The following is a 23,691-nucleotide window of genomic DNA, read 5'->3' on the forward strand; positions in this document are numbered from 1 at the left end:
AATGTCTTGTTGATTTCTTTTCATGGCTTGCATTTTATATGGTTTTGATTGCTATGTTATAAATAGCTTCAGCTAAATATATTTCTGATGTATCCAGGTGAAAAAACACGCATTTATGTTGTGCTTTCTTGCAGGGGCCGGTGTTTTTTTCCTTTCTTGTGCTGAAGGGGAGCAGATCAGCTTTCTGTTCGACTGTATCGTCCGTGGCATCTCCCCGACGAAAGGCCCTTTTGGTTTGCGTCCAGTCCTACCAGGTTAATATAGGAAGTACAGCGTGACCGAGCAAAGTAGGAACTTGCCATGTCTAGCACTTACTGCTCTGATTGTAAGAACAGCTTGCAGACACTAAGGGTGCAGAAAGTGCAAAGCGTTTTTCATTCTGAAATGTCACAGTACAGATGTATCAGTTGAATGTACCCAGTTTCACCCTGTTGCTCTGGCTCATTCAGATTTCTGTTGATATTGCTATCTTTAGCCTTCTCTTTTTTAAAGGTTCTAAAATATAGCAGTTTGAGTTGTGAGGATTCCTAACCTTTAGTTTTAAACTTGCACAGTGCAACTTGGTTCCATGTCAGAATTACTATTTTGATAGTTTAGTGAACTGAAACCTGGAAAACTAACTTCTGGGGTATTTTGAGTTCATCCCGAACACTTAGAAAAGTCTTGCCAACCTTAAGTTTTGTCAGGCCTCTATCAGTTTCAGTTTTGCAGCTTTTTTTTCTGATGTGCAAGGATTAAATTCATTTTCTTATTTCATGGTAAATGCTGCATGTACTGTAACGGTTGGAAAGAAAATTAGAATCACAGTAAGCCCTGTTGCCTTTTGACTTCAGCAGATGAAAAAAATACAGTGTTGAGTTGGAATTACCCTGTCAAACAGGGCAAATGTGTGGAAATAAGATTGCAGAAAAATATCTGTGTATTGGCAATGTGATATAGTGGGAATAGGCTGAAAGAATGGTGAAGGACAAGGCAGGATGTATAGGAAATATTTAAAGTTTCTGTTTAAGTGTTAGACATTTAATAGGTGTTTTACAAGGTTTTATCACTGTTGTAAGATAATCAATTTCAGGAAGGAAGTATGATGGAAAATGTTAGGTCTGGATACGAAACTTGTGAAAATAAACTGCAAAAAGTTAGTTAAGGTAAACAAAGTAGCCACAAGGTTGATTTTCTCTTCTTCCCATTATTGTAACAGCAAGGTACATTAAACAACCAAGTGGCATAGTAGGCAATGAGATCTCGTTCTTCTTATATGATGATGTGTGTTTACATTGAACTAAGAGGAGTGGTTAAAAAACAAACCACAACCACCAAAAAAACAATCAACCCGCTTCACTCCCCCTAAAACAGTGCTAATACTTAAAGCTTTGCCATCTAATGCGTATTTTCAGTATTTCTAAAACTTTCCCTAAATCTTTCATTTAACAAAAATGGATATCCAGAAAAGTTATGCTTACAATGACTTTTTCATTTAAATTTATTATTACTATTTTTTTTAATGATGGCACATTATTTGAAAAATGTTTTTTTCTGGATATGTGGAAGTAAATTTGCTTTTGCATCTTAATTATCAATTCAGTTATCGTTTGTACATTGTTATACATAGTTACATACCACATTCCTTTCCCTCCTTCAAGCATTCTGATCTCAGTGAGCACATCCAGTGGATGTGGAAAATCCTGAGGATGAGTTGGTGATTTGTGCAACCTCTTTTTTGGGGTCTGTTTCATTTGTCTTCTTGGCTTGATAGACCTGCCACTGAGATGTAGTCAGCCACTGGATTTCAGTTTGTTTCCTTGGTCAAGACGAGACCAGTGTTCTGTAGGGAACTGCGCTCATGTTCTTGCATACTCCTCTGTGGCCCCTTTCCAAGCTACTTTGGTCCATCTGTTATTTTACGGTATCTCTAACCTTGTCTCTTCCATTTTTTTGTTACCCATGTTATACCTTCTCCTTCGTAGAAACTTTTTATTTTTCATGTTCTCCTCCATTTATTGTCCCATTCAGAAGCTTACACAGACCTGTTCAATGCACGTACACATATACGATACTAGTGATTCATCCATAAAATAACCTCACTTATCAAGTATGCTGCTGCACAAAACCTGCTGTATTGCTTGAAAAGGTCAAGTCTCTACCAGCTGCATACTGTATCTGGTAAGAGTACTGGAATGCATGCAACCTTTTGAAAGGGATATGGTAAATAAATTAGTCATCTGCACACCTCAGATAACTAGATAAAAATCCACAAACTGAGGATTTTACCAAAAACCATCAATATTATTCATATTTACTGCAGCGTGAAGTGCTGCACACCCTTGACTGTGCTTTATATATGCAATGTTCTGTTTTTCTATAATTTATTTTGCTTAAAAGCTTTCATAGGTAGCAGCTTTTTCCACGGTTTGCCAGCTTCTTGCTTTTGGCTGTACCTCTCCAATTTAAACATGAAATACGCTTGAATAACTATTAGGGATTCCCAAGAAAGGCAAAGACACAAAACCAATCTTATGTAGAAAAAACGTGGTGAAAAAAAAAGTCATATTGACAGTGTTCTTGGGTTCCAATACATGCCTGACAAATATAATTATACAGTCAGCATTTGCTTAGTCTGCCATTTGAAAAGGGTAATGAATGACACCGGTGGCTCCTTATGTACAAACACCTCATTTAACTGTAGTTAAATGGAGCACTAAAGTATATAAAGATATACATGTACACTGCATGTGCAAAGGAAATTTGATCAAGTACTATATTCACATCTTCATTTTGGGATTGCAATTTTAAAAAATACACCCTATCTCTTTAAAAGCTTGGTATTCTTATATAGATGCATTTGATTATTGTGTGTATGTATGTCATCTGTAAAATATATAGTAAGTGAAAATGTTGTGGAGTGGAACTCATAAACTTGACTGACTCTATAGCAAGTCGCAAAATCTGGTCTGACATTTCATAACTGACCTTGCTTTGAGCAGCAGGTTGGACTGGAGAACTCCTTTGATCCCTCCCAACCTGAATTGCTCTGTAATTTTTTATTTTTTATTTTTTTTTTTGAAATGCATAGCAAGTGAATGGGAATATTATCATGATAAAAATAATTCTGTTATGTGTACATACAAAATAAAATAGAAAATGAAAAGAATGTTAGCTCTTTTACAGTTTACCACTGTATAGTGCTTATTTTGGAAGCCCACCAATTTAGAAGAAGCATACCAAAATGCAGTTGATTTGTTAAAGGCTGTGTAACAAGGTCTCACCTTTTAAGACATGACATTGAGTGGAAATCCAAAGGTAGTGTATGTATCTGTAGATGGTTTTAGGCAGTGTAATATTTTAATAAAGGATTTAATTGAGTGACAGGAGGTCTTTGGACTGCTTATTTTTCCCCAGCTGCTGGCTGATATAATTGCTGTAATTGGCTACATGCACAGTCCTTTTTTTTTTTTTTTTTTTTTTTCCCTTGAGAGGATATTTAGTAAACCAGGCCAGAGAATTTTTTGTTCTTGTCTTGACAGAAGTCTAGGTATTGACAAAGTACTGAGTCACTGATGGCATGGTTTGTAATCTATACTGAATTTTCACGCATGTTATCTGAGAACTGTTTGCTTATCAGGTGTGTGTTGAATTCCTTCTTTTCACTAACAAGAGTCATCTTTAATTCCAAAGATGAACACAGCAAAGGGCCAACCATCTACTGGTGATATCCTTCTTTGTTGCATGAGACAGATCTGTACCCTGTAAACCTGGCTAAGGCTAAGGGACAGCCTAGTCTTGCAGGCTGGAGAGACTCCAAGTGTAATGTTGATAGTCTTGATGCTCTCTTTTAATTTTGGAAGCTTTTTCAGGATGCTTTGTGACTGACTGAGAATGTACAGTGCTGCTTGCTGAGGATCTATCTGATGCTCTTTCTTTTTGTTGAAGCTTGATACACCTTTGACCATTGCAAGACAGCTCTGTGGCTGCCTTCTGCAGTTATCTGTACCAAGTGGATCCTCCTCAAACTTTTAGGACATCTTTGCATTCATCCAGACATCTTACAGGGTGTGGAGATGTTAGCATGAAGGTGAGGGGCCAGGCCTGATTTGCAAATATGACTGCAGTTACAAAGGAGGAAAGGACAGATGTTCAGCCTAATTTATCTAACTTTGTTTAGCAAAGTAATTAACCAGTTGCATTTTAAGGATGCATATAATCAAAAATATCTTAAGTAGCTGCTGACTTAACATGATATGATGCATTCTTCCTGGCAGGTGCTTACCAAACAACCTTGGAGCTTTGAATTACAATGACAATTTATTTGTGTATTACCAAAGTATTCAAAATCTCCCACAATGAGCAGCTAATGTGGCTCTAATGAATAACCACCAACATAATATAAAAATAAAATCTCCATCAGAGACATTTTTAGTCCAGCCAAATTTGATGTAATCCTTTCCTCTTTGCCCCAAAGCAGGGTTTAAAAAACTTTTGGTGACTGCCTCAGACAAAAGATTTTTCTTTATAGCAAGGAAACCGTTTCTGGTTGGGAAATGATAAAGCACTTTTGTAACTGAAGAACTTGAGTGAATCTAATTGCCTAGATTCCATGGGAGTAAATAACATTATAGGATACATTTGCCTAGAGTTTGGGAAATGAAGGTACCAAATTGCTCTGAGTTGTTGGAACTGCTGTAGGATGTTGTGTGGGCAGAAGCTGCCTGAACTTCCTTGGACAGCTGCCTCAGTACAGGTCATGCTGCTGCTGTCCTCCTGAGTTAGTAATATGGCAAATTATTCCACAGTTACTTAGGAGTTTTGAGGTACAACTGTTGAGTGAAAAAAAAAAACACTATTTATTTATTTATTTATTTTCTTCTTAACCTAATTTGTAGGTTGATACAGCAGGAGAGCATAGGTTATTCTGGGTGGCTGCCAGTGACTTCAGACCTTAGACTTATGTTGTAATAAAACCTCCTGGTGACCGATAGGTGGTCTATAATCAAAAATTCTGGTGTAAGACCGCACTCCTGGGAAATGGTATTTTGTGTGTTTTCTATAGAAGTCCTGCTTATTAGCAGAGAACTTCAAGGTTAAATGTGAAACAAAGACTGCAGTAAAACTGACAAACTACTGCTAATAGTATCTGCCTAAGAGTTTAGGTCTATGTACACATGGTAGGCTTAGAATTGGTTTCTCTAGATGTCTTCTAGTGCTTGCTGAAAAAGGGTTCTTATAATCCTTTTTCCCCAAGGCTGGGCAATGAGAGGTCAGAGCACGTATGAATCCAGTTTTCAGATAGCAGTTTCTATCTCACGAGTGATGTGGCAAGGAGGGTCTTATACATAGGGGATCTGTGTCTGTAGGTGTGTATTAGTTGATTAGGAAGTTGGTTTCAAGAAGCGGTTGAGCACCTGAAATGTGGAGCTTAATGATTCACTTCTAATTCCCTTCTACCTCCCTATCTTGTATTTTATTCAAGGCCATTTTTGCAGGAGCAATTTCTTGACCAGTTTTTTTTTTTTTTTATAATTTCAGTTATAATGCATTTTTCTTCTGCAATAGGGATAGCAGTTATTAAAAAGCTTGTAGCTGTGTATGTGCTCTAGTAACATTCTGAAAATCAATATGCATCAAGCGCTCAAATTTGTGAGGAAAGGGGAAAGATCTTTCCTACTGATGGTTCTTTGTTGTTGCAAGGACTGGTGTCTGTTGCATCCTGGTTTGACTCATTTGCGGGTCTGTTACGCTAACTTTCCGTTCCAAGTGCTCATGGAACCTTTTTGAACCTTTTTAGACATGAGAGCATTTAGCTACGTACAGTAGAGTAACTGGAGCCGAGGACATCTGAAAACAGACTCAAGCAGTAGCCTGTGACGCATTTTGCCACTGAGGAGATCCTTGCATAGACCTGTCTGAGTTGCACCATAGGTGCTGGTGGCCAAATCTCGGATCTGCCTTTGGCAGAGATCCATGTGGAAGCACTGGGGGTTTCATTTGAGTAAGCAGTGACTCAAGCAGGTTTGAACTAGTCAGTACTTAATGTGAGTTGTATTGCAGGGGAAATAGGAATGGAGACCTAACAAAATAATAATTAAAAAATACATATAAAACAGTCCTCTTTTCTATTCTGAAAGGTAGGTTTGGAGGGTGTCAGACACTGATCTCAAGTGCTGTTTCAGCTGGGAGAAACAGAGGTCACATACTTTGTTTGTCACAGGCTGTCACAGGCCTTGTTGTCCTGTCCCTGTTAGAACATCTTTGATTTCCAACATATGCTGTTATAGCAGGACTGTGTGTATGCCTGGCTTGTTCTGCTAATCTCATCTAGATAGCTAAATATGGAAAATCCCTCTGCGTGGAGAAGAAAGTTCAGCATTGTCACTTTTGCTACTGTGATGCAGTCCCGTCTGTCCAGGACAGGTCAGAAAGTGTGAATGGGGTCACAGAGGAGAAAGAATTTGTGATGTAGGCACTTGTATGGAGCCTCAGCTCATCTGGAAAAGCCACTTCCCCTGACTATGAGCTTGCTTTGACTTTTGTGTTGACAACATCAAACCCAAATCATTAGAAATGGAAAGACCTGGGCTGAAAAGGAAACTGTCCTTTCATCATTTCAACTATTTTTTTTTTTCTTTTACTAACTCAACCATAGCAATGTGTAGCCATTTTCTTCCTTTTCCCCTTATTAAATGATTCAGTGATTAAATGTTTTTGTGGTGTGCTGTTATTTCAAAGTTGATCAAATATACAAGAGCCACAGCTGTGAGGAAGCTAATCTGCTTTATCTGTCATTAATTCCTTTCCCTGGATAATTGAGGGCTTCTGAAACTTCTGATGATGAGCAAGTTAGCAGACCATATCCTTTGCAACTGCTGAACATGACACAATTGTTAGTGCTGTTTGAAGAAATCTGCAAGATTTCTCTTGGGATGATGGCTATGATTACTTTTGACATCTGGTTTTGTTTCTATGCCTAGTTGCAAACCAAGTGGTTTAGAGGAAACTGGTCTGTTTTTCTGATGAAAGTTCTCCCACATTCTGTGTAACTTCTGGTCTTTCTGTTGGAATGGAAAGAGCCTTCTGCAGTGAAGCAATTTTAGCTGGAATGGCAAATACACTAAAATGAATAGAGAAAATCCCCTGCAGCATATCTTAGTATTGTTTTTTTATCGTTTTATCTTATCTTGTATTGAACAGGAACATGCTCACCACACTGCTTCTCCTCTGACTTCTGAACTCAGTGATGTTCTGAACATCAACCTTTAAAACAATGTCTTTGCAAATAGGTGATCTGTATCAGTTGTAATGTAAGGGTATCAAATATTTTAAGCACTATGACTTTAACTTTATTCACTAGATTTATAAATTTGTAGGATGACAAATTCTTTCTTTCTTGGTGATAAAATACCTGGTGAGTTTGGTGAAGTCAGGACACATTTTACAGGTCACATACATGTATTAGCTTTTAACTCCTCTAGATCTGTAGATATTTCCTCCAGTGCTGTGCTCTTCAGGGTTCTGTCCTTGGTGGCAACTCTTACAGATATCGGGTATAATTTCCAAAAGTCTTTGACATTTAAAATTATGACTGGTTATGTAGCATTTCTCCAGGATGTGTTTGAAGGCAGATTGTCCCATATATTTTCCGATCAGCATTTTCCATCTCCTGTAACACAAGAATAGAGTGTCTAACATAAGAATGCTTTTTAAATTTCTATTTATATATTTTCCTGTCATCTTCTTTTTATTTATTTATTGTATGTTCCTTTTAAAGATCCAAGTACAAATCCAGCCTATTCAGAAGAAAGATTGGCTCATGAAGCTTTGCAATTAGAGAAGCGCTTGAGCTTGCTGTCCCATACAAGTCGCCAGGGCAGTGGAGGTGAGAAGTGTCTTTAATTAAATAAAGATAAACAGTGTTCCCTTCCTTTCTGGGCTTTAGGAATGGCCATGTGTATATGATTATAAGATGGTGAGCTTAAAAGAAAAATAATAGAGTGATGGTCAAGATTTTTCATTTGTGCTGCTGTTGCAGTCTGAATTTTGGATCAAACAGTATTAATACAAGAAAATCTTTTAATATGCTGAATCCTGCTGAAACTCTTCATGTGTAACTTCAAATGAATTGCCTGTGACAAGTTTGGTATCTGATTAAGTACTTGACTAATGCCAGCCTGTGAGAGGAACTGACTTGTGTAGTTCACATAGCAGGCTTACAGCAGATATCTGTAGTAAATCTGAGGAATCCTGCGCTTTAGTTCTGTGTTCCTTTTCTTTTTCTGGTGGTATCTGTGCATGTCCTTTCTGGAGTTATTTATGTATCAGAGAAGAATTGGTGTCTAGCACTAGATTTGTAAAAGGGCCTGTGCCCTGAACTGCAATTTGAATTGCTTAATAACAAAAGTTATATTCTCAAAACATCTGCTTTGCTCTTGACTCTAAATAGTCTACAAGCCTAAAAATGGCTAGTGAAGGACGTCAAGAGCTTAATTATTTGGTTCTACGCATGTCTGTGGTTACTTTGGTCCTGATTTTTAGTCACTGCTGAATAAAGTGGTTTGTGACTGAATACCACTGACACTTCTTTGAATATTTCTACTAGATTGATGTACAACAAATGAAACTGGATAGTGAAGCATGCATGCTGTTTAACCCAGTCACTCTGGTTAGGTAATGTGTGGCCAAACTTCGTGTACATTCTCTGCTTGAGATTTACTTGAATTTTTGCCACCATTTCCCTAATGATATTATAATCCTCAGAGAATGAGGAATCAAAACAAGCTTTTTCATATACTATTATTTGAGTTTTGCACTGGAAAATTAAACATTTGTGTTTGTGGAAAATTATAATAACAAGAACATGGGAGGGCATTTGCCTGAATCTGGACATCTAGGTTCTGCCACTGCCTTGGAGCTCTGTGTTCTAGTTTCGGCAAGTCTGTGGGAGAGCTTACCTTCCAAAGTTTCAAATTACCTAATATATTAGACTAGGGGATGTAATTTCAAATAAACTAATCTTATTTTTTTTCAATTAAAAAGGTATTTTTTTTTCAGAAGATTAACTGTTTTATTTAGCAGGTATTTTTCTTCAGGTATCAGGCATACTGCTGAGAACTACACCAATATTTTTTGTAATTCATGCCTTCTGTCTAGGTGGCAGCATAATGTCATCTTGGGAGTTACATTTGTGTAGGGGTCACAAGCTATTGTCGAGCAGTGGACACTGCGGGAAAAGAAAGGTTAGATTTCATGGAATAAATGTTACTATTTTGTGATAGTACATAACAAGAATTACTCCACTCAGAGTATGAAAATTGTTCTAAACATTTCCCCCTAAACTGAAAATAGAAATAGTTTAGCAGCACCTGCAGCTTATGCTGTGTTTTGTGGTGGACCCCTTACATATCTTCCTCATTTGGTAACTTTTTGCCCAAGATTTAAAATTAAGTAAAATTAATACCAACACAGTGATCCTGGTGTTGGCTTTTGCCGTATTTGTCTTAATAAAATAGGTTTAACTACGAATGAAGAAAATAACTTTGTTGCAGGAGGGTGGTGTTGTTTTGTGTGTTTGAAAATGTCCATAAAAGTGCCCTTTTATGCCGATGTTTATTCTTTTTTTCTTTTATCTTCTGTTGTGGATAGCTGTAGATAGCTGTAATTGTGTCCTTTCAAGTATCAAGAGGAAAAAAAAATATTGCAATGTATGCATAAATTAACCATGGGAGATCTTTTACTATGTAGATTTGTAATCATTGTCATAATGGTAGTATTGGCATTTTTATTTGCGGCTATGATGTATTATTGCCTTTTGGTATGGATATTATGGAGAAGTATGGTGTAGGGAGACATGAGTGGACAGGACAGTCTTAAGTTTGATTTTATTCTTGCTGTCTCTAACATGCACTTTATCATTCAGGTAAGATTTAAGTAGAGGGGAAAAAAAAGTATGAGTAACCATTTGTTTGATTCAGATAAAATAGAAATATTGGAATTTCTTAGGTATAGTGTTGGGTTACAGTGACTAGTTGTTTTTTAGAACACCCTCTGCTGTTCTGAGAATATGGGCCTCTGTGACTATGTCCTGTGCGGTAAGAGGAGTGTCTAAAATAAAGCCAAATAACTGTATAGGAGTAAAATATGTTTGAAAAGGGGGGAACTGGGTGCACCAACTCTAAAAATGTAGCCCTGAATGCAGTGTATTCCACAATGTGCTAGGGTTATGGTAAGCTAACATACTATTGCATTTTATTTTTCCAGTGGGGATGGGAATTATTACAGGAATCCTGGCGTTCTGACAGAACTTTCCCTTACAAAGCAGACAGAATTTTAGGGTCCTTTCTGTGCATACTCGTTCTGCTGTCAGTCTCTCCATTGTATTTTAAACATGGGTTGATCTGTTTTCTTCTTTTCTAGGAGATGATAGAAGTCTTTCAAGCTCGTCTTCAGACACCAGCCACTCAGATGTTAGTGTTGGGAGCAGATTGACAATTTGGCCTGAACAGTCTTCAGCCAGCACCTCACAAGAGAGTCATGGACTGGCAGCTGCAAAGGGCATTCATCTTGGGGAAGAAAAGACCCTTCCAGAAGGGGCACGTGGCATCACAAAACCACCTCCGAAGCCCCTCCGATCCAGACAGCTGCAGGAAATAGGTCGTCAGAGTTCTTCTGACAGTGGAATAGCTACTGGTAGTCACTCCTCTTACTCTGGAAGCTTCTCTTCCTATGCTGGGAGCTTGGACATTTGCCACGGTGATGAGTTTGGATCGTTGCTAAGCCTGCCATTGAACTTTCCTTCAGATCAGAATTTATGTACTTGTCCTCACAGTGAGCCTCAGAGAGGTGCGGGATCAGAGTATCAGATTCCCAGCTCTCTCAGACATATTTATGACACACCCAGGAGTTTGTTACAGGCAGCTGCTAAAGATGTGCAACCGAAGAGTGCAGATTCCACACTACCCAAGGACCAGACCCTGCCACCTCATGGTGCTAGTGACCCGAAACTGCTACTACCACGCCTAGAAGCACAGAGGGCGGCTGAGCACAGCCAGGACCGAGGGAGGCCTTCATCCTTACTCCCAGAAAGCACCAAGGACTCAAGTGATGAGACACATGTGGATTTTGTTTCGAGGTGGTCAGATACAAAGCCACAAGGACAGGTGTTAGACTCCAAAAGTAGTGAGTTGGCACCACCTAGTGGAGTCTCAGCTGACCCCTATGACACTTGTAGCCCCCACCTTGGGATGACAAGAGCTCTTTTTTCCGCTTGTCCAATCTGTGGTGGACTAAAGGTAAATACCTAACACTGAGCAGATGCTAACAAGCCTTACTTAATGATAGAGCATGATTAATTTAAAATGGCTTAACTTGCAAGTCATAAATATTATTTCCTTTATAATTGTAATAGATATTTACTTTTGTGTCGTTTATGCTCAAGTTCAGAGGCTTAGTACACAAGTTCCTCAAAATCTGTGCCTGATCAAGAAAACACTGAATAATATAGGCCATCAATCATTGCTTTTAAATTGGCCAGTTTTGTCTTTGAGTGTATGTGAGTGGCTTGTGGTGACAGAGATGGAAGCTTTACAGGCACACCAGAGGGCTGAATTTGTCATATAGTAACAATAATTTAGTATGGCGGTCATTGATCTGTCTTGCTGCTGGCACTTCAAAAGAGGAAAGAAGAGAGGCCAAATAGCCTGTGCTTAAGGATGGCCATGGTGCATATTTTTATTTGTTAATGTTTCTATTTTCTTTATTAACGGAGTTTGTGAGCATATCTTGCACAAGAAAAAGCTAGATTAGTGAAGCTTCTTACTGGGGAAAGAGAAGATAGCCCAGTTAGTGTGGCACTCCATAACAGATCACTGAATCCATTTATTATAAGTATTATAATAATATATATAAGTATTATAATAATATATATAAGTATTATAAGTATTTATTATAAGCCGGTATTTATAACTGGCCTCTGACAGATATTTTGAGGAGGTATACAAAACCAGACAGTGTTCTTGCAGGGAAAGTTATTTTTGATCACCAGTCACAGAAAAACTTAAAACCTGAAGCATGGAGATTCATATACCTTTCTAAACACGTTTTTATCTCTATCGCTATCTGTTACTGTGACTTTGTTCCCAAAAGTTTTCTGAACCCTGTTAAATTCTTAAATTCTTGGCTTTTTATGACAGTAAGCTTTATACATTGCGTGAAGAAAATATTTCTGTTTTTATCTATTCTGGAGAATACTTTTTTCTTTTTTGATAAATAAAAAGAAGGCAAAGCTGTGTTGGTGAGCTCTTGAAGTGCTGGTAAAGTCAGAGGAGTAAAGTCAGGGAGTGCTCAAATTAGGAATGTGTGAAGTAAGGATTCAGCAAGAGAGACCTCTGTATGAGGAATTAAGTACTGCTGTTGAAGTGTATACTTCTTAATTCAGCATGTGGGATTACGTAAATCACTGCTGTGAGAAGGATTTGAGTGTAGAGTAAGTTAAGAAAGAAATTAGAAGTTTATAAACTTTAGGGGCTGTTTTCTTCTCATGTGGTGTTTCATGTATTTGCATCATTGGCTGTTTGTGCATCTGAAACCTAGAACATCCTTCGTGCCTGAGGTGCTTGTGTGGTTCTGTAACAGCAGCGTGAGAGCACCTTGGACATTTCTTTGTTGTGTACTTGTGGCATTTGGGAGGAAGGGAAATGCTGGTGTAGGAGGCGGAGGTTGTGCCTGTGCTGCTTTTTAGGATCAGTGCTCTTCTGAGGCCATCCAAACCAGCCATCTGCAAGCCCTCCAGCCTAATTTTGAAAGCTTGGCTGGATGCAAGGGCCTGAGACTCAGCCTCCCACTTCTGCTCTTCCTGCAGTGCGGGTGGTGAGGTGCTCTCTGGTGCTCAGGCTCCAACTTGGCTTTGTTGGAGGCAGCAAGGAAAGAACCAGTTGGGCTGGGGTTAGCTTATATGGTCTAAATCTTTATGGGTGCTCTGAATTGTCAGTTTAGAGATGATTTTATCTATGCTTTCCCTGGACATCAGTGGCAGACAGGCAGTTGAAAGTAAGCATTCTGTGACATACAAACCCATTACTTTTATTTGTATGTGTGTATATATATATATTTATTTAAATGTGTGTATATGTATAAAAATATATATATTATTGTGAAGGGCTGTCAGGTTTCACAGTGACTCTAATAGCCCTAATAATATCAGTTGGCAAGAATCTCAGGAATAGTCACTAAGCAAATTTAGTGACAGAGAAACGCTGGTGCAACATTTCTACTAACTCTTGTTTTAGCATCATATGCACTTTTTTTTTTCCTTACCCAGTTGAAAGTATTTGGGAAAGAATTTATATTAAATTGAATGATTGATGGATTTATTTTTACTTTGGAAAGAAAAAATAACCTTTTGATACATTGTCAAGTTATTTCTAGCAGTATTTAATGGGTACTGTGTTTGGCTTTTCTCATGGCAAATGCATTGAAAGCAGAAATCCATTGCTGTAACTAAAAAATAATTCTTATTTCTCATGCTCTGAACAGAATTTAATTGAGATACAGTTAGGGCCAAAAGGAGTTGACTTATGAATTAATGAAGACATCAGGTTTTCACATTTATTCGAGTTGATGTTCAAAAGGCTTTAGTGTGCCAGTGTTTGGAGTGCCTTTGCAATTTCAGCTTAAGCTGTTAATTAAATTGTGTTGATGGTTTTTTAAATGTCTCCTGTTTCGAGTGAGTGGGTGGCCTGAAGAGAGGAAAGCCTACAGCAGTAATAATGCATGGAAGCATTTATTTTCTGCCCTGTATGAAAACTTTGGCAAATGAAAGCTAGATTTGGGGATGTTGTCTTTGTGTTGGAGTTCAGCATGTGAAGAGCTGGAGACAGGGTGCAGGATGAAGATGTGCACATGGGGAAGGGCTGGCAGCATTCGGGATGGGGACTGACTAGGTTAAGAGCCACCTGCTCCCCTAATGACATGGTTGATGAGGAGCACAGGGAGAACATACTCAGGGAGAGCGCCGGGGTTTAAACAAAACAGGGGAAGGAAGCCTTTCTGTTTGACTCTGGGTGAAGAATAGAACCAGCATGAATAAAACCACTAAATATTGCTTCTTTAATTTCTATATTGTGTTTCACATTAGACACTGGGGATTAATAAGCAAGCATGCAGGGTGATTTGCTTTCTATTTTATGTTATTGTAGTGTGCACAAGATGTTCCTCATTATAAACTTCTCAAGGTGTGCCTTTGCTATGTAATTTTTGCCTAGGTGATTTCAGTGCTATAGAGTAATGCAGAGATGAATTCTGTGTGTATTGTAAGAATATTTTAAGTTCAGAATGTTGAATTGTTGTGGGATTTCTAAGTAAGGTGTAGAGATTTATTATTAGACTTAATTTTCAGCTACTTAGCTGATACTAATTTGAGGAATGGCATTATACTGTAAGTTTGTTGCTCTGTAACTTCATTTGATGCTGTAGTTTGAGAAACTGTCAACGTTTTTTTTTATAGGGTGTCTTTTTTTACACCACCACTGTTTGTAAATTTCTGAAAAATAAAATTCTTTTCCAACTGGTTTTGTCCTTTTCCATCTGACAAGTATTGCTTTTATTTTTGCTTCGCTTTTTTGTCCCCTGACGTTCATCTTGTGATTTGAATTAATATGGATTGACTCTGGCTTTCTCTTTGTACTGCTTAGTGTTGGACTCAAATCACTGTTGGCAGCTCAAAATGTGTCTATCAGTAGGAATTACTTTTATGTATTTCTGGTTCACCTAAACTCATACCTACATTAGGAGTTCTTACATCTGTAGAAACACAGGCTCAATTGCAGCTTTGGTAGTTAACTTGCCACCATCCGTTTGTATGTGTCTGTTGTCATCAGTCCTGTACTGGCACTCAGCCACCTATTTTAGTTGATCATTTAAAAATACCAAAGCTTCCTTGGTGACAATGGTCCCAGATTAGGAGCAGATCCACCAAAGCCCTCTATGGGGGCCCTACATACTATTTGCATGGTTCCTGCTGCCACAGTAACTGTGTGTCTCAGACTTTGAATCGCCCGGCGTATCTGTAGCAAGCTGAAACACAGGGATGCTGTGGCCACCATGCACAAAGGAGTTTAGGGACTCTGTCAGGTAGCAGGCTCACAGCTCTGAGTGGCTGAGAACCTCTCCCTACACAGCACAGGGAGACCTGGTACCTGCCTTGGGGGGCTGTGGGGGCATTGCTTATATGGGGAGTTGCTTTGATTAGCTGATACGAAAGTCATCTCTGTTAGTCTGTGCTGTAGAAACTGCTTTATTTTGCACTGTAACTTTTAAGAGAGGGCATGCGCATGTCTGTGCTGTGATCATCACTTCATGCAAGGTCCCCGCAGAGCTTCTTAAACAAATGCAACCTTCTGTGAGTGCACAGTCTCTGGGTAGGTGTAGGGCTGCTGTGCATATGTCTGTTTCCATCATGCTCTACAGGGAGATGATGTCTAGAGAAGCCCAGGCCTGCTTTGTGGTCTTGCCTGGCCTCACTTACCAAGGTCACGAGAAGCCTGTAACTGGGTTGGGAATATGGCTTCTGTCTTCCAAATCCTGTACACAGCCGCAGACATGGATTTTGCTGGTGCTTCACTGTAGACACTACTTCTGGAAGGGGTGGAAGAGAAGGCCTGTAAGGTGTAAGCTCCTGTGGTGGGACTCGGGATACAGCAGCTGCAGCCTACACTGTCACACTCATGTAACAGCAAATATTTTCCTTTTTTTTTTTTTTTTGTTGTTCTTTTTTTAGCTTTTAATCAGGTACTTTTCTAAAGCAGTATTAAAATAAAGGAAGCACAGTAGATCACTATATATAACTTTATTGTAGCAACTTTCTCCTGTTGGAGCCATTACCTTTTTCCCCATGAGGCTCGAACATTTTATGTTTATTTCCTTATTTTTCTCATAAAATATAGGAACATGATTATTAGTAGCTACACGCCTTTTACATTTCTTTTCAAAGGTTTTATTATTATTGCTATTTTCTATTACTGATGTGTGATGCCGTAACATCTTATGCTTCCTTCCACCTTCCAAAAAGCTCCAGGCTGTCTCAATCCTCAGTTGAGAAGGATGCATTTGTCATCATCAGTGGTGCTATTCCTACTTGTCTTTCTGTTTTAATCTCAAAGCTCTGGGCAGTTAGGCAACATGTTCACTGTTAAAACTATAAAAGGAACAGCTCACATCTCAGAGGAATCTGAAAGTCAGTAGAAGTAGGTATGATCTCAGTAATGATGTTTGTGAGGTCTCTTATGCTTTGGTGACCCCTAATTATGGGTACTATTGGCTTTTGGTATGAATTAGAGAGTTTGCATTTGTGCTTGCTTCTTAAATTTTAATTCCACTTGCTTTTCTTTAAGTTGTGACTGTTATACTTAAATCTGCAGTGAGGTGCATCTGCCATAACATGGGTCACCTCTTAATGAGGTAATTGTATGCATTGGACAATGATTTGACAAATATTTTTATTACAGTTATTGTAAAAGGCTCTAAAACTTTTGCTGTAAACTAGTGTTATTTTCTGCTTTTCATAGATTTAAAGAAATCTTTAAAAACATTCATTTCCCCACAACATTTCTTTGAAATAGAAGAAATCCATTATTACTGCTGTCCTTGACAATAAAATGCAGTCACTTTTAGAACTGGTTTTCTGCCCTGACAATGCTGCATACAGCATTTGTGTTATTTTTTTACAGCATATGACATGCTGCATACAGCACCATGAAAACCAAAGATTGGAGGAAAAATACATTTTCCAGTTGAAACTGGCAGAGGAAAGAGCACAAAAGATGTGAGGGGAGTGTCAGGCTCAGAGCTTTTGTTTTGTTTTCCCTTTTCTGGTTTTGGCCAGGACCCCAGGTATGCCATGGAGTTAGCAGCCTTCATCTTACCAAAGTGCTGTTGGGTCTGCTTGTGCACTGTTTTGAGATGTTCCTTATTAGCAGTTCATAGAGGAACGGTGATGATTTACTTTTTTTTCTTGTACAAAATAACGGCAATAAAACAATACTATAACACTTATTGGCATCAGGCTTCACTCACAAATTACCCAGAGACCAAACTTCCTTTTTGCTTTGCTCTTGCTGATAAAGGCTTATACAGATGACCTTTAGATTTTTTTTTTATTATTATTTTTTTTTAGAATAGAAATTTCTATTTTAGAATAGAAATTGTCATGTAGATGTCTTTCCTTAAGAAGGTCACTTAATGGGTACAGCTTGGATTTGAGATATCACAGTGAAATAGAAGATGTATGCACCCTACAACAATTGTGCAGATTGCTTTTGCCACTTACCTCTTATCTAACAAATTACATTGGAGATACTCTCCATCTCATCTATCACAAAAGAATCTCCAGCATTTGTGCTAGGAGCAAAGATTCAAATCCGAATTCAGAATAGCAAGAATTCAGCTCTTAGCACTTCTTGGGATCAGGCACTAAAGTGAAACAGACACCATGTGCTCTGCAGTGGGAAAGGAGGTACCTGCCAGACAAGCACTGGTAAGTGAAATGGCATTAATAATCTCGAGAGAAGCAAGCATCTTCCCTACATGCTTGGAATGTAGACAACGTAGCTCAGCAGAACTCATTCTTCTGTACCAAACAGAAATGTTGCTGGATTGCTTTTCTGTCAGAGAGCCACCGAAGATACTGATAAAACCACAGTATTGACCTTTCATACCCATCAGAATGAACAAATGGGAAAATCTACTTCCTCCCCTAAATACAATTGAGCTGGATAACAGCTTTTATTATTACTACAGCTGATGACTACTTCTTCCTCTGTTGGGAGCAATAGCTTATCTGAAGAGAGAGAGAAAGAAATGTTTTGAAGGAGGAGGAATCTGACAATGAAAGCTGGAAAAAACTACTCCTTTTGGAATGTAGGATTTACAGGGTTTTTGTTTTTGATCCAGTTTTAGAGAGACTCATCAAATTGCTGGGAATGTGGCCAAAATGGAAAAGTGGAAGTTTTTTTTTCCCTCTTGTTATTTCTCTCTCTTTCTTTTTCTTTCTCACATACATCCATTTATTTCTGGAAAAAGTCTAGAGAATACTCTAAAATGTTAGCAGACATTTTCCGTCTTTATTTTCTAAAAGGTGAAAGTAGAATTCACCTGTGGAGGCAGATAACACAAAAAGATTGGGAGAGGGTGGATTAAATTGCACCATACTCAGAGGGAAATGAATAGCTCCAGTGTCAGCCCCAGACTGATTCCTAGGTTTGATTCCCAAGCAGTTCATTTCCTTCTGTAATGTCGTAAAAAAGTAAAAAATCTCAGTTACTGACTTGCATTTTTGTAAATTGATTGTAATTTTAATTAATGTTATATTTCTAAGATCATGGATTGAAGAAGGCTAAGCAGAAAATACTGTGCTTTGATTAAAAGTTACTGATACTAAAGTAATTGCATGGCACAGAGAAGGAATGGGTGAGTGTCAGCTGGATTGCACTCATTCAGATGGGATGTCTGAAGGCTTGACAGCAACTCACTGACAGTAGATGGGAGGAGTGCAAATAGATGCTCGGTATGTGTAGGGCCTTTCCTACCAACTCTTTTTCACACAGCCACTTAAAACTAGAAGTGTGGAAATTAAAAGGATGAATGTGTTTTGACAAAATTGCACTTACTTACATTCTTCCATGATCCATGACAATACATACAAGGGGAATTAGTTTGGGGAATTTAGGATGCCCTGTACACTAAATACTTCATGATATCTGTGGAAATACTGTCAAGTGGGCTGATAATATCCTATAACACAGGATATAACGCAGGCTGGGCAGAGAATGGATTGAGAGCAGCCCAGAGGAGAAGGACCCGGGGGTGTTGATTGATGAGAGTGCAACATGAGCCAGCAATGTGTGTTTGCAGCCCAGAAAGCCAGCTGTGTCCTGGGCTGCATCAAAAGCAGCGTGGCCAGCATGGTGAAGGAGAGGATTGTTCCCCTCTGCTCTGCTCTTGTCAGACCCTACCTGGAGCCCTGTGTTCAGCTCTGGGGCCTCCAGCGCAAGAAGGACATGGATGCATTAGAACAAGTCCAGAGGAGGGCCACAAGCAGGATCAAGGTGCTGGAACACCTCTCCTATAAAGACAGGTCAAGAGAGTTGGGAGTGTTCAGCACGGAGGAGAGAAGGCTTCGGAGAGACCTTACAGCGGCCTTCCCGAACCTGAAGGGGGCTACAGGAAAGCTGGGGAGGGACTCTTTGTCAGGGGGTGCAGTGATGAGACATGGGGGAATGGCTTTAAACTAAAATAGGGGAGATTTACATTAGATGTTAGAAGGAAATTCTTCACTCAGAGGGTGGTGAGGCCCTGGAACACGCTGCCCAGAGAAGTTGTGGATGCCCCATTCCTGGAAGTGCTCAAGGCCAGGCTGGACGGGGCTTTGGGCAGCCTGGGCTGGTTGGAGGTGTCCCTGCCCATGGCAGGGGGTTGAGAACTAGGTGATCTTTAAGGTCCCTTCCAACCCAAACCATTCTTTGATGTAGATTTGTAGTACTCAGATTAGATCCATAAACTATCTGTCATGTAGAGGTTGTGATATGAGTAAATTCTTACTGTTTCTAACAGAAATGTTCAACCCTATACCAAGCAATGCTACTTGGCTCATAAAGAGCAAATAATGTTTTCTAATATTGGCTTAGCAAAGTTTAATAACATGGTAATGACATATGGGCAATGTGATTTTCGCATTGGTTAGCAAAATGATAGCAGTTGTGCCAACAAACCTTCCGAAGATAACATTATTACCTGCTCCACAAAAAAATCGACTACCACCACCACCAAAAAAAAACAACACACTGAAATGAATTTGAAGAATGAATCATTGGGGTATATATGATCATAACGGAAGGAATACTGGAATACTTTCCTTAAGGAGAACAGATAGAAAATGTGGGTAAAACACTCTAGTATAGAAAGAGAAACAATACGTACCCCAACAGCTTTGAAAAGGGACTGTTTTAAAGTTGCCTTGCAATTTCATGTATTGCTTTATTATCATAGTTGCAAACACTTCTGCTGAAAGGACAGGGGATGTGCCCACAGGAGTAAAGAAAGGCAGTTCTTCAAAATTCCATGTAGCAGAGACTAGACAGCTGGGGTCTATTGTTCTGGACCTCAGGAAATACAGAAGAAATCCATCCTAAAGTTTGGTGTTTTGCCCTGCCTGGCTTAATGTTTGATGTGTTTTATGAACTTGGTAGCTATTCTTTAAAGCCAGTGGTCTAAGGCAAACTCCTGGTAGGAATTTGTGATGGTGAAGTGCAGATGACAGTGTTTTGGGTTTTCTCTCATTTTGACAGGAGGGAAATTCCGGGGTGTGCAAGAGCGATAAGAAATTTGATATTTATACTGATCTAGAAATTTTGCATTATGGTCTTATGGTGGCTCTGACACCTTCAGTCTGTGAATCTGTACCTGGATAATATTTGCTTACCAAGGCTACTGTCAGGATTGATCAGATGCTGTTTCTACAGTGCTTTGAATATGGACAATTCTATCTGAGTGCTAAATCTGTTATTAAATCTGATGTTTTCCAGGCTGCAGTGAGAGAGCCAGAAAGTTGTTTGTCTTTCACGTGAACTGTGAACAGAGAAGGAACTCATTAATAAGAGTTACTAAAGAAGAAAATCAACCTGCCAAGATGGAGCAGCTGCTCTACATTTTTTTTTTTTTTTTTTTGACATGCTGGAAAGTCTATCACTAATTTTAATAACTTCAAGAACTAGTTCAAAGCCATTTTCTAGTAAATGAGAAAGATCAGAGTAGTGGCACCGAATATATTATCTCCACAGAAGATTTTTGTGTGACATAGAACTTGAAGAATGGGGTCTTTCAAGAACTGCAGAATTACTGGGAAGAAGTTATTAATGCAGGAACCTTTGCACTCAGTGTATTTAGAGTCTGAGGACATGGCTGTTGAAAATCAGTTCTTTATAAACATGGGATTAACTAGAGGGTTGAGGTATTTTTATAGCATTTAGAAAGGTCTAAGATATCAAGAACATGCTCGAGAACAGGACTAAAGTTCAAGCAAAGTTGCAACAACAGAGGAAGAAAAGAAAAACATAAAAGCTGGCAACATTCTTATCCAATCAAGAATTTCTGTGTTCTGGAGAAATTTGTCTTTTCAGAATCCAGAGACGTATGCCCTTAAATGACTATGGAGAAGCATATTGCATTTTTAAAAAAAATATTATTATTGTTATTATTTTCTTTGAGGTCAAAAGCAGTTTTGCCTGACTAGGGAATAGCTAAAACTCCAATGTGTGAGAGCCACAGGGAACTTTTGGAGCAGTTCAAGGTGTCTGCAGCTGAGTATTTCAGCTAGTCAGCTTGACCCATCTTAGGTACGTAGATACTGACTGTTGAGTTTCTCTGGTGCTGGTTAAACTCAGATCTAAACCAGAACTAAGCTGACACAACAAAACCTTAAAGTTACTGCAACTGAGCAAATCCTTTTACAGTGTAAAAAAAAAAAAAACAAAACTATTTACCCTACTTTTTACTAGTTGCACACAACCTTTCTGTACCATTCCTAAATGATGTTTTGGAGGGATGGACTTCCCTTCATTCTGGCCATTCTTGCTAGGATAATAACATCTTAAGTGTTGAAGGATCCATTGAAAATCTTGAACTTGCTTCAGGGAGTAATCCTACCAGCAGGCATAGGACAGAAGTATAGGAAAAATGTTATGTGGAGCAATTATCCATCCCATCTTCTTCAGCTCCAGTGAAGTTTGGTGCATCAATGTCTGTGACAACACACATTTTTTGTGTGTGTAAAAGTTAGGCTGAGCTTGCTGGGGTAGGCTGGGGCTATTAAGATCAAAACATGTGATGGTTAATGTGATCCATGTGATAAATGACAGCCAGGATGGGGTGAGTGAATGCCAGAGTGCTATGTACAGATTCAAGGCTGCAGTAAAGCCTCTCTGTTGCTCTGTGTTTATGCCTCCCTTTGCTTTAGCTTTTATGTGCTTCCATGCTGCCTTTCCTAAACCAGGGCAGATGAAAGAAAGCGGTCCATGAGACTTTCTGATGCAGCACATTCCCACATGAGTCCAAAGGGTGGATGGAAAAGGGGCTTTGAAAGGGACTTTGTGCTCCTAAGTCTTGTCACATGAGGATATTGTGCTATTCGCAGCATAAACTGCAGCAGCCAGCTGTCAGTCAACTGAAATGACTGTTTCAACAGCTGGGAATCAGTGGGACATGAGCTCTGGCCGTGTTCCTCTCCCCTAGCCACATCCTTTGTAGTAGTTTGGATTCTGTGGAATCCTCTGCTAATTCAATGCTGATTGGAAGCAATTTTGAATGCACAAGAAATTTGAGACCGGAAAATATTAAGGAAATATAAACCTTTTCCAGAGCTGGTTTATTGCAAGGACAGAGAAATGTTAAGTGGGCTGTATCAGGGCTCGTAACTGTATACCTGAATCCTCTGCAGCACTGGCAAAACTTTTCCAGATGAAGTTTGCAAATTCAACTCGTTCCTTGAGACTGAAAGTTAAGCAGAACACATGTGCTATGGAGATAACTGCTATAGAAAGCTTTGGAAAGCTACAGAAATAATTATACCTAATAATTTATAGCAGTGCTTTCCGATGTAGGAAAAGCCTGTGAGCAGCCCCCATGCATAGTTAAGTATCTGTATCCTTTGAAGCTGTGCAGTTTAATTATAGTTTCATTACCTTTGACAAACCATAATTTCAGTGATGGCTGGGCTTGTCTTAATCTTACTATTTTGAGCTTTCTCTCCCTTGTTTGTCCTTTTAGTTCCATCCATTTCTTTCTAGTGTTGATCACTGATTATCTTGTTAATCATTTTTCTGGCAGAAGTTGACTAACCTTAGCTACAAATGTGGGATTGCAATTGAAAAAGAAGGAAAATGAATGCAAAGATGGTATGCAAGGCTTTAATCTTTATTCTTCATAGGTTCATAATTAAGCCCACTCTAGTTCTCTCTTTGTGCGGAGCAGGATGCACAGGTTATAGCAAGGATTCTTTTCTTCATGTCTTTATGTGAAATGGGCTGGGAGGAAGGAATCAAATAGCTAGTCTAATGCAACTTGGCATGGTTCCTTTGCCTACAGAACAGGCCCAAGTGTATTTTTAGTGCAAGTACAAACTAAGCTCTCACTGCCGAACACTTTGAGGGAAGTGGAAGAAGCAGCAAAGCTTTCTTAGGGCAGTCCCTAGGTGAACATTTCAAAACGATAATTACAGCTTAAAATAAACTTTCTCCATCTCTAAAAATCAGTAGACATAGGTTTAATTTGTCATAAATGTTTGAGCTTTTACTTTGCTAGCTGTTGCAATATTTCCATATTTCAGCCCTTCTTTGTTTATTGTTTTTCTTTGTAGCTGTGGTGGTATAGTTGAATCCATGAGTTCCATTTATTTTCAAAAATTTCCATTTTCTTCAAGGACAGATGACTTGGTTTTACAGTCTTGTTGCAAGCAAAAAACTGTGTAAAAGGAAAACCTTCTGCATTTTTGTATAATATGTGGAATTAATTTTCTGCTAATCAGGAACTTCTTAATAAGCGTAGTTTTGGTGCGTTGGAATGCCTCTCAGTACAATTGCATAAGAACTATATGTATACATATTTGAAATATGTAAAATGTCTTACACATTTTTGGTTTAAGTCATCCCCATTCCTCAT

At 38.8% G+C, this 23,691-nt stretch overlaps 1 protein-coding gene across 2 annotated transcripts in view; it reads left to right on the forward strand.

Moving 5' to 3' along the window:
* The window catches only part of DOK7 (docking protein 7), a 64,864-nt gene that overhangs the window by 15,582 nt on the left and 25,591 nt on the right, over positions 1-23,691 (forward strand). For both annotated transcript variants that reach the window (XM_084517514.1, XM_084517515.1), the window contains 3 exons: positions 135-254; positions 7,760-7,867; positions 10,402-11,276. In XM_084517514.1, coding sequence (XP_084373640.1) covers positions 135-254; positions 7,760-7,867; positions 10,402-11,276 — 1,103 coding nt within the window. The remainder of the gene's footprint in view (positions 1-134; positions 255-7,759; positions 7,868-10,401; positions 11,277-23,691) is intronic.

Source organism: Aythya ferina (genome assembly GCF_964211825.1).
Source record: "Aythya ferina genome assembly, chromosome: 4".
In the NCBI taxonomy this organism is placed as follows: domain Eukaryota; kingdom Metazoa; phylum Chordata; class Aves; order Anseriformes; family Anatidae; genus Aythya; species Aythya ferina.